Below are 12433 nucleotides of genomic sequence, written 5' to 3'. Positions count from 1 at the left end.
ATATATGATAGCTGAAATCATCAAAACATTATGAATCAGTTCATTAATGTGAACAATTTAAGAATCAATTTTTGACAATAAATGAAGTGAAATCACAGTTATGTGCCTCTAGCACAAGCTTGATAGAGATCTTATTGACCACAGCTTCCTTCCCTCAGTAGCTCAGACCTGTTGTAGGAAAGAATATGGGACACAGAGATGGGAAACTCTGCAGTCCTGTCGAGAGGACCTGACACAGCTCGCTACCAGGCCAAGCTGACGATACTGTATCTCTTTCTGTTGTAGAAGAACTGCTCCAGCAGCAAAATGCTGGTGATGCTCACAGAGAGATGACTCATTTGTTTTGATTTGAACACCCACACCGGAGGAGTTTCCTCTATGTGTGTGTATGAGGGTATGTATTTGACTCGGGTGTATGCAGACACAATTGATGTGTAAAGTATGATGTGTACAGATCTGTGCTCGAGCGTCAGGCAACAAAGAAAGATGGACTTCTTCCCCTCTGCTCTTGCTGCTGTGTGTGTACCTCGTGAAATCAGCCTGTGCTCTCAGGCACACAGCACCGGCAGCCTGCTGATGCATACATTGATGGGAAAATGAATAAGGCAGTTCACGTTTCCTGCAGTAATCTATCTTTCTCTCTTTGTGTGCAGTTACATTGGAAGTAAAAAAAAAAAAAAAAAACCCACCGATTTTAAGGGACTGTGAATGACTGAGATCGTGACATATACAACTTATTATGTGTTGAAAATTTGACCATATATATGTGTGTGTAGTGCTGGTCCCACAAGGAGAAGAGGCTTCAATGTTATTTGGTTGTTGTTTTCTCCCGGGGTGTCGAGGACAATGTTTACTACCATTCCATACTGTGTCCTCTGATTCAGTCTCCTGCTGACATGGTAAGGTAGTCTGTGCTGGAAAAAACGCTTCCCCTGGCCCTGATTGTGCGCTCATTGTAGTTTCAGCTGCATTAAAGATTAAGGCGCGTGCCTTATTATGGGGAAACACACACTTGCGCACATACACACATGCAGAGGAAACTCCTCCAGTCCTCCATTTTCATGGAGTAAAGAAAACCAGAGCTGCATGCGATTTATGGATACACACAGTTACATGTACTCAGACGAAGGCAAATGCTCACAGAAATGTATGGCATGTATTTAGAGTGTGTATATTCACTGACACACATGCATGAACACACAAACTCTGGAACAGCAGCTTTAAGTGGGGCATTGGTAGTCATGGAAACCAGATCTGATCGTGTTGGAGTCACAGCACATGTCAGAAGATGGGGCGCAGCAACACACACAGACTCCAAATTGACTTCCTATATGCCACGCATGCAGCAAATACATCCAGATACATTGTGAGGTGCATAAGCTTGCAGCATTTACTTACACGTACACAAGCACACATAAACAGAACGTTTCTCCCGTCTGTTTTGAACAGAGCGACAGGAGCAAGGGCATGGGTTCAGAGATGGAGAGGGGCAAAGCAAAATGAAAGGAAGCCTGAGATGCCTAAGATGGGGGAGGGTGGGCATGACGAAAAAGAGGGGGGACAGCCCAGAGGCGATGGCAGAGCAGTGCAGAGAATGAGAGATGAAGTGGGCATCATATCAAAGCACCCACTCTATCCGGCTGCTCGGACAGAGGGGCCTGTGTGTGTGTGTGCGGACGGTCCTATGAGTTTTACCCGGCTGATTTTGCACCTGTTGTTCCGTGGCTGCCGCTTTACGACAACACATATTAACTTCAAGCAAAGTTTCTCAGCCTTTGGTCAGGACCCCACAGTTCACATGATACGCAAGCTTTAGATCTATGAATGTAACAACTTGCATGGAAAGTGTCATGTAGAAATGTAATGTAATTTGCTAGTGTTACAAGCCGGAACACAAAGAAAACCCTGATTTAAAGGAAGAAACTGGTGACTGGACAGGATTGATATCAGGAGATCACAGTGTTTTTCAGTTCAGTTGTCATCACTCCATACAAGTGGGGCTTGTCTGTTCAAGCTTGGACTTACAGCTGCCTCTTCAAAATGTTTCAAAAACATAGATATCTCTTGATTGAATCATCCTCATAGTTGCAGAATCATTTCCTGTGAGTGTTATGATTGTGACAGAGGTTATGAAGTTGTTTTATAGAACTGATAGCGTGATAATGCGTGTGGGATTATCTATCCATCCATCCATCCATCCTTCTTCTACTGCTTTTTCCATTTCCGTGTTGTGGGGCTGCTGGAGCCAAGCATGTGGGATTACTTACACCAAATTGCAATCAGAATAATGAATCCAATATTAGTAACCAGTTACTCCATGTTGCAGCACAGGGGCTCAGTTGGCACTCTAGATGACTATATTTCCGTAATGATATAAATGTAAGATTATTATCACCAATGTCTCATGTATTTGCATGTTTAATGTTGAACCTGAAAGGGATATCCAAATTAATTGCTTTAAAAAAATTGTCCTCTGAAGAATGAAGTAGCACGCTGTGTGTGTATAAGATGATATTAATACATAGAACTGATCTTTGTAGCCTTGGTCAAAAATGTAAAAAAATGCAATCACAATAAATCTAAAAATGCAGCAATGAAAGTTCTCAGCTATATATGTGTGAGAGCAGATTGTGGGGTGATGGGTGCTGATTGGTTTAACTTGAATGATGCTGTGGCCTATTGAGTATAGGAACCTTTGTTGATTCTTCAGGTGTGTTTCCGAGGGGAAGGAAGAAACTTTTTTTGACCGCACGCCATGAAATGCTAAGCTGTGCCGTGTTGGTGTGTGTCTGTAAGATGTGATTGCATCTTGTGTAGATCTTGTGTATCGCCAAGGGCATTGAAGTAGACTTTCAGTCATCAGGTACCTGGCATCTGGAAAAGTAAGCGCGCCAAGTAAGTTTCCAGTCGAGACGCACCTCAGTGGCTTAAAGCGTCGGCTTAGCGTCTATGTATTACATCTATCCTAAATGCAGAGGCCGAGGTCCTCGGTGTTTCTACTCACTCAACTGGCAGCAACACTGCAAAATATTAGTCAATTATCTAACGTTGTATCATGGTTATATAACGAGAGTGGACCTCAGACAACTCATAATCAATTTTAGAGGAATTGGAAAGTTGTAGTGCAGTTACACCAAATTCCCATTCATTAAAGGCTTCCCTTGGTTTGCACAGAATATAGTGTGCTTCAGTTTTGGAGAGGGACAGCTAAAAGGGGCAAGGGGCATATCATTGGCTTGTGATCTATTTAATTTGTAATGTGGGACATTTTCAAAAAATCTTACAGTTCCTGTCTCTCCAGCAAAAGTACTGCAGATAATCACCATTCCACTCCCGTCATATGAAAAAATATGGGCCATGTAATCACATGATCCTCATCCGCTTATTATAAATTTGATAAACTGGGTTAATTTTAGGCACAAAAGGACATGAAGTTTATTAAAGCATTTTTCATGATTAAGACGGTGACCTATTCTCAAGTAGTGCGCACCACAGCAACAAATTTCCAAGCTCGAGCCCACAGTCCAGCACAAGATGTGGTCTGTGGACTCAGACTCCCGACTTCCAGACAAATTTAACTCAGATGTCATGACTTCAAACAACAACTTCTATTTGGAGCAGCAGCAGCAGCTCAGGGCGGCACTGGTGATTACACTTCAAAACAACAGTCAGTCTCTGACTACAGAACATAATAATCTCGTCTCAAGGGTCCTTAAACAGACTTTGAGGGGAAAATGGAATTGAGAGAGAGTTTAGGAAAAGATAATGACCAATCTACAATGCATGTTAAAAATCAGATGAAACTTCATGCGCACCATGCTGTCTCATCTCTGAGCTATGCTTGTAGTTTCTTAGTTTACCTGCTTTCCTCCTTCCTGTTCCTTCAGTTTGCCTCTTGACACCTCCCTGCAAGATGGATTACTGAGCAGATCGAGGTGCGCCTGAAAGCTTGTATTCCGGGGAGCTAAAACGGCATGGTCTTAAAGAATATTCCATCGTGATGTGATGAATATAGCACAGTGAGAATATTTTTAGCGAGTGTTGTGTCTTTTCTTTGCACTCAACGAACCACTTACACCAGCTGGAAGCTCACAGATGGGGGCAGGCAATCGGACAGGAGTCTTTGGTGCCTGTCACAGCTGTAAGTTCAGTCTGTACTATGCCCCAAACATGTGCTCAGAGGAAAACACAGGTTTGACAGTTTGATTTCAGTTAATGGTAATGGCCAAGCAGCAATATCACTGGTATGCAAGTTTTTGGTTGTAAATGCACTTTTTTTATTAGTGTGGCCTTTAACAACCTTTGAGTCAGCGCAAGGAAAGCACAAATGATACAATATGTGTGTTTGTGTGCGTATTCATAATGCGTATGTGTAACTCCTTAGCCTAACATCAGAGCAGGGTCCTGAGGGGCAGCGACTGCAGACCCCTCACTTCTCCTCAGAGGCCTCTTTTGCTCTGGTTGCTTGGCAACCTTGTCTGAAGAGGAGGGGTATATTTTGCCCAGGAAAGGCGAAACGATTGGTGGGAATTGCATGAAATCTGGTTGAAGCTGTCAACACGAGTCACTTGTCCAGGCCTCAGCGCACTGGGATTCAGTGATAGTCAGGATCAAGGGATCCTTCAGTGTCTGTTATTGAGATGATTCAATTTTACAAGGTTTTTTCTTATGTTGGTCAAAAGATAAGGAGTATTAAGGAACATTAAAAAGTGCTTTTGTGGCTACAATGGCCTTAAACAACATTTTTTTAATTGATATCCAGAATAGGGCTGAATTGGAATGAATTATATTTGATGATTAAAACTGCATCATTTTTACGCACTGAAGTATAACCATTGATAATTAAAAAAAAGCTATCAAGCTAAGCCATTATCAAACATTATAATTGCAATTTATTTAATAAAAGTAACTGAATATCTTTGATTTAACAAATACTTTATATTTATTATAGTACAACAACTACACTGCCACCTTTCCCCGATCATTCATTCATTCATTCATCTTCTACTGCTCATCTGTTTCTGGGTTATGAGGGGGTGCTGGAGCCAATCCCAGCTCACTCTGGGTGAGGACGGGGAACACCCTGGACAGGTCACCAGTCCATCACAGGGCCAACACGCAACATCAACAGTATGACATGATGAAGGCGTTGAGCTGCACTGTTAATATGATAACAGCTTGCCTACTAAACACAACACTAGCTGAAGTGACCACTCTCCCCCCTACAAGCACGTGCTGCAGGTGAGAAATCATGTTCAGCTGCAGAGCAAACTTGCACATAGACTCATCAAAGTGTGAAAACATGGGAGGGATGCAGGGATGGTCTGTTTGAGCCAATATGTGTCAATATTGAGTTCCTAGAATATAGCAAGATTGATTATAGCAACATTATTCTATTCTATATCTATTATAGCAATTGATTACACAAAGCACACTTGTACAAAATTACTTTTTGTTTATTTCAGCTGTATACAGGCTAGGATTGTTCTGGCCCTTATTACAATGCTTACTTAAGCTTGAGGTCAGTAGTCTTTCCTGCAGTGAGAGCATCTGGGCGACAGGAAGATGTATTTGTTGCTGTGTGATGCAGCCACAACTGCTGCACATCCTGACTAATAATATCTACATGATTTTAATATCATGATTCGCCTGGTGTGGTGCAGTACTGATGAACCTGAACCTGACCGCTGTGTGTTAGTTAGTGTGTGTGTAAATAGCAGAATGTGCTATTTACAGCTGGCATATGAACTCAGCAGATGAACCCAGATCAGTTGTTTGTCCTCTAGGGGAGGCATTGTGACTCATGTGACTGGCTAGCAGCTGTATGCCACATTGTGTGTTTGTGTGTGTGTGTGTGTGTGCATATGCACACATATATATGTGTGTGAGGAAATAACCACATATTTGATTGATAAACATCATATTCTAAAGAAGAACAGCCACTTAATACATTGCAATCAACACAATAACGCATTCATCTATATGTGTGTGCTACAGGAGGACACGTCAGTCAGCCTCGGTCTCTACTATTCTTTATTCACCAGCTCTTTGTGTAAATTTTACGTCTGTGAAGAGAGTAAAAAAGGGGAAAAGGTGTAACAATTATTGACACCTGGAGTGAAGAGATGACTAGAATAATGGGTGTGAGAAAATAATTTCCCTTTCTTTACCGGCACAGAATCTGAAATGTGCAATGAGGACTATATTATATTGTCCTCATCTTGCTGATGAGGTGACATATTGCATTTGCATTGTGACGACGTAAGCCATTAACTGCCCTTTTGTCTGACGTGGCTACTACTGAAGTGTTTCCATGCTTTCGAGGTAGATGCTGGGATGTAAATGCTGTTGGATAAATGCAAGAGAGAGAAGGAGTGGGAGATGGAATGATAGTATGGCATTGGTTTGGAGGAGGAGGCTCACCTCCCTTGGGTATGGACATGAAGACTTCATTTTTTTTCCCCCCATGTCTTAACATGAGGGTCAGAGGTTTCGTATTTAGAAATTCTAGTTCTTTACTGCAGGGCTTTCTCTCTGTTCTACCTCCATATTTACTGCGCCTAGAAAAAAATCTGCACATTCAGTCCACTCATGCATATCTCTGCCAACACTGGTGATGATTTATTAGCCTACACCAGACTACCAGGCACTGTAGTAAACATTTTATATTAACAGGAAAGAAAAACAATTTTGGCTGGTGTGAATGAGTGCACTTACTTTTATTTAACAATCAATCAACAATAAGAAACCCTCACACTTTCCTGGGAGTTCTCTACATCTCTTTGGTGTTTTTTATGGTGCAGTTTTTGTTCGCCTGTTCTTGGTGGTCTTCTCATCTTTGCCCTGTAGTTTGGACTTGGTCCTCTGTTGAAGCCCTTGCCGTCTCTCTACTGTTGAGTTGGACAAATCTTTTTTAAAACACCACTTTATGTGGTTTTGGACTTTTTTTTTTTTTTTTTTTTTTTTTAAATCTTATTAGTGTTTGCACAAATAACTGCTGTCTCTTGATCAGCTGCTTGCGTCTTTACCCTCAAATATATTGGTACTTTAAAACAATATCTGACTGATGTCTAGTCAAACCAATTCAGTCATCCAGAATTTTCAGAGGCTTCTTTTTTTTTTGTTAATATTTTAAATATCCCTTAAATGTCCCTCTGCATCGTAGTCCGATATTAGAAAGTATAAATTAGCATGAGAATTAAATACACAAATAAAGTAACTGAGTAAAGTACCTCTAACTTGTTCTGAAGTACAGTGAAGCACATTACATCAGTGGTGTAAGACAGAGTATATTAGATGCTTTATATCACGGCCTCAGAAAATTCCTGTTTTTGATTGCCTGGAAGGTTTAGATTAATAATAACTGTTAATGGAGAAGATTTTTTTATTGATGCCTTATAGCATCCCCTGATTATTGTACATGTTTAGATACTGTGTGTATTTGTGAGATCATGATCGTCATTTTCATCCACTTGATTTCGTAACAGTGTTAGATGTTGGAGTGCTTTATTATTGCTTGTGAAACAGACTGACATCAGGGTCTGTCCATTGGGAATGTTTTCCATTTAACTATTTTCTCTGGTGTTGCTACAGTGTGGAGTCTCTAACTGATGTGTTAGATATAAAATTGCTTCGCTGTGCTGTATGTGACAGATTGTTTGTCTGTCACTCAGAGTAGCAGTATGGTTATATTTTCTCTGTTACGTCCCATGGCATACCAAGCTCAAGATGCCTCCTCCTCACTCTTTGTAGTGAGTTTGTATGTGGCGACGGTGTTAACGTGCTACCACACTGTCTGCTCTCTGTCAGCATTGCTTCCCTTGGGCATCAGTGTTTTCCTCACAGGTCCACGCTGCTTAAACAGCATAAGTCCACAAAGGCATCAAGACCCTGAATAACAACAGCAGTTGTAATTGTACTTGTATGCATTATTGATATATGTATTTACAGAGGGTCAGAGTGTAGTCTTTGTGTTGCTCTATGGGTCTTTGTGTCTGGCTTTGTGTGGATGGATTTGCTTCCTCTCATGCGTTTGTGCTCCGAGCATGCTCGTTTTTGAGCAGGCTTGTTCATTAGGTCTGTGGGGAGGAATGCTTTCTGCTGACTTTGTTCGGTTCAAAGCCTGAGGCTCTCACTGATCAATCGCATCCTGGACCCTCCACGTCTACCAGCAGCTGGCTGGTTCTCTGCATGACAGGCGACCACAGCTTAACAGTGTCGTATGTCAATGTTAGTCCCATCTCTCATGGTATAATACGGGCACACCCTTCATCAGTCAGTCTTTTCACTCTGCAAACTCTGAAAGCAATAAAAATGCATGGGCTGTATACCTCTGCGGTGATACCACAGGAAATCATATTATGACATGATACACAATAATCGTCATCAGTTCTTGGTCAGCTGTGTCAACTGAAGTTGTAAAGGAAACATGGAAGTGAGCTCTGGAATTAGACTGCGTCACTTTTTGTCTGCACTCATGACTGACTTCTGTGTTACTTCTAAGTGGACTGGGATTCAACATACTGTTCAAAATGGATCAACAGATTTTGTTAGTTTTTTTTTTTTGTTTGTTTGTTTGTTTTTAATTTGTGGAGGGGAAGAAATAACACTGAAAATGATTGTCCACTTTAGTTAGTTCTCAGTTGCAGGCCTGTTGTGGTGTAAGATTGAAACACCAACAAGCTGATGTGTGTGTGTCTTCGCTGTCCTCAGGTCTGGACGACTGTCTCCAGCAGTACGTGAAGAGTTTTGAGCGGGAGCAGATGGGTGGGGAGCAGCTGCTACACATCACCCATCAGGAGCTGGAGGAGCTGGGCGTCACCAGAATAGGACATCAGGAGCTGATCCTGGAAGCTGTCGACCTCCTCTGTGCCCTGGTTTGTCAGCTGCTCTTACTCAACGACATAACATTTCTCAGTCAACAATACCTTGGAAGTAGTCGCGCACACAGATCCAGGATGTTTGTGCTACTATGTATTTGAGTGTGTCTTAGTGTGACTGCAATGAGCTAAATCTGTGGAGCCCCAAAACTGGCAAAACGTAGTAAGGGTCTGTCACACAAGTGAAAAATGTAAGTGAATTCATAAATAATATGAGGAAAGTGGTGCTAACTTGCTGGCTAAAATGTGCTAGCTATTGTTGAAATACGATTCATGATATAGAAATAAAGTCCACTTGTCCTAGGTTAGTTATTTAATTAAAGAATAGTTTTAATCAATCATATTTTGGATCATTTGATTTTCTTTTGCTGTGTCATGTAGATTTTGGAGCTCCATACAAAGAACATACAGAACAGCATTTTGATTCTAAGTGTCTACAGTCAGTATTGAATATCAATAGTTTTGGATATATTGGTTCAGTCCATTAACTGAAGTTTGAATGCTTTGATAAGTTAACTTGCTCATTCAGTTCAACTTTGTCACGGGAAACCTGCCATTAGTCGATAGCTTGGTGTCAATATTTGGAAATCCTGACTGTTGAGGGAATGGGTAATCAGGATGGAAGAGGAAAACGTAGCTGCAGAGGAGGAGTCAGTCAATGGAACAAGAACATCTTTTACGCAAACTGTGGAAATTCAATGTGCCATTAAATAATCACTCAGCCTATGTGGCTAATATGGTCTCTGATGGCCTATGTGTTAGCAATTTGCTCACTTGCTATAGCTAAGTTAAAACCACATTTTGTGTATTTTAGACAGTTCTATTTGTTATTTATTTTGTCATGTTATATTGTTTGCCAACATTAATCTCTTTTGTGACTTTAAACAAGGTTAAAAAAAACGTGCAGGAAAATATTTTTGATATTTGATGTTTGATGTTGATGCTATTTTCACTTTGCCAGATTTACCTCATCACTATATCTGTGGAGATTGTTTCAAGAAGACTTTTCTTTAATGCAAGAATAAGAAGCTCTCTCGTGTAGAAACATGGTTATGTTGGTTGCCGTTTATTTTCCTCAACCAGATATTGATATTGGCTCAAGAAATGGTTCGAAAAATCTTCTATCATATTGACCCTGCCTTGTGTGTGCTGCCTCTGTCACTGCTGACTATATGTGCAGTGGCCCTGCTCAGGATTAGAGAATTAGGGAGAATTTGGTGCTACTCTCCTGGAGATAGAAAGAGGGAGAGAGGAATTGGAGTGAAAGGGAAGAAAGGGGGAGAGAGAGAGAGGGTATGTAGAAAGAGTATGTAGGATGCACCTTATCTTTCAGGCACACATGGCTGGATTAGTTGGGGTTTGAATGTGTGACGGTCTGAGAGACAGACTGTGTGTGTGTGTGTGTGTGTGTGTGCGCGTGCGCGCGTGTGCTAATCAGCACCTCTTCTCATTCAGATGTTCCAGCATGGGAATGAGTGTCCCAGAGCAGCAATCACTGTACGTCATGGAACTGGACACACACACACATACATACACACTCAAACACACAATTTTAGGCATGCCAAGTAAACAAGCATAATCACTTATATGTTTATTTATTACAACTTGGGTTTTACTTTTTGTATTTCAGATATAATCTCTAATTAATCAGATGTGAATATTTAAAGATGAGATCAGGGAACAATAGAATAATTAGGCTGATTTTTAACAAAATATCATCTTACAAATGAAACTATATATAAAATATTAAATTATTTCCCAAACCTATAATTGCAAAATTCAATCACAATCAACTAATTTATTTTACACATTTATTTTGACCTTATTTTGACCATAGTTGTGCATGTGTACAGTTTTCCTGTGCGAGGCAGGCTCACGTATGTCAGTTTGTGTAAACACACCTGTGGCTTAGATATTCAGACTATTTTGAAACTTCTACTGCTACTTCTCATTTCTTGCTTCACTGGACTCTCTTATAGTAATATTGCCATGTTCACTGATCTGATCAATTAAGTCAGTAAGCATAAGAGCCTGGATGAAATTAAACAGCACTGCCGTTCAAGGATAACGTCCCATTTAGCAAAGGGCCACAGCTCCAGAGTATCTGTGAATATTTGGGTAATGAAGATTCACTGCAGAGTTACTGTAGTCAGCAATATAATTGATCATAGGTCAAGCAAAACCAAATTCCCCCGGCTAGACCATTACGACTTTATGGTCTTCTCACAGTGGGGAAGGAGAGCTTCTGTGGGCCTGGATCAATTCAAGTTTTAAGTGCTGACTGAGCTTTCAGTCTTGCTGTAAATGTGGAAAAGTCCTCCCTTTTATGCCTGTGCAATTGAGTTTTCCCCCTAGCATCTGCAGTATATCTATCTAAGTAGGTCCGTATGTGTACAGTGAATTTCCAGCAAGTCGTACTGAGAAACAGGCATACGTTAAGAATGAAATGACTGCTCTGCTCATCCTAATATCTGAGTTAGGAGGCATGTGTAAAAGACATAGACCTAGGCGTCTTTGCTTTGACGTTCCAGGGTGAAGTGTCAAAGCTGAGCACTTGAGCAAAATGTGTGAATTTAACTACACACAGAATAATATACAGAACAGGGACGTGGATGTGTCCTGTCTCTTTCAAGTATCAATTTTATCAAGGAATCAAAGTCATCTGGCTGTAAGAGCCCGGTCACAGCTTTGAGCGCAATCATCAACTACTGTATTGCAAGAATTTATGGTTTTTACCATAGTCAGAAATAATAGTAATAGTCAGAAATCTGCTCAACTACCTTTGTGTAAATGTTATATTCTTGTAATAATCGCATTCAGACATCCATTTAAGGGATTTCTTTGTATCCCAAAGATTGTATCTTATTGACACATATTAAACACAACTTGTGAAGTCTCTCACATTAAGTATCACTTTACAAAACAAATGTTATGGTTGAGCTTTAGTTGGGTACAAATGTATGCAATTTCTAAAGCTCTTTTGTCTCCTCCAGTAGCTGAGGAATGGTATCACACTCTAATGACAATGGATAACACACAGGCACACAGTGTGGAGGTCGATTATCTGTTTGTACTGACACTGACAGACACCTTCATATCTATCAGGACTGTTTCTGCCACACTTTTCATTTATCTGATCGTTGACTATAAACCAAAACACCCTACAAACAACTGAAGTCTCAACATGTTCTCACAACACATGACGTATCTTGGCTTCATCTCTAATAATAATTAGTTTCCAACTTCTACTTCCCAGTTCTTCTTTTTTTTCTGACAAAGAAATTCATGTCTTCCTCTCCTCCTCTAACTCTTTCATGCGGGTGAGCCACCTTCCTATGTTGGTTCCTTTTCAGAGTTACCCTGCATGACTCAAAATTGATTTGAAAATCCCGTGGGTTACTTCAGAGTTATTAATTATTTGCCATAATTTATATTTCTGACGCTGTTCATCCTCATTTCAACATCCGAGCTAATTAGACAGGACTCCTCGGACGATCCAGACAAGAGAGCGTCAGTGAAAGTTGTAATGTTTGGGTTTACCTCCGGTTTGTGAG

The 12433-nt window shown here is 40.7% G+C and overlaps 1 protein-coding gene across 1 annotated transcript in view; it reads left to right on the top strand.

The window, feature by feature from the left end:
• The window catches only part of LOC115049723 (connector enhancer of kinase suppressor of ras 2), a 57988-nt gene that overhangs the window by 3304 nt on the left and 42251 nt on the right, over positions 1-12433 (top strand). The window contains exon 2 of the mRNA XM_029512192.1: positions 8713-8876. Within this exon, the coding sequence (XP_029368052.1) occupies positions 8713-8876 (164 nt within the window). The remainder of the gene's footprint in view (positions 1-8712; positions 8877-12433) is intronic.

This window comes from Echeneis naucrates, chromosome 10, assembly GCF_900963305.1.
Source record: "Echeneis naucrates chromosome 10, fEcheNa1.1, whole genome shotgun sequence".
Classification (NCBI taxonomy): Eukaryota; Metazoa; Chordata; class Actinopteri; order Carangiformes; family Echeneidae; genus Echeneis; species Echeneis naucrates.
This window is presented reverse-complemented; position numbering and strand designations above follow the sequence as displayed.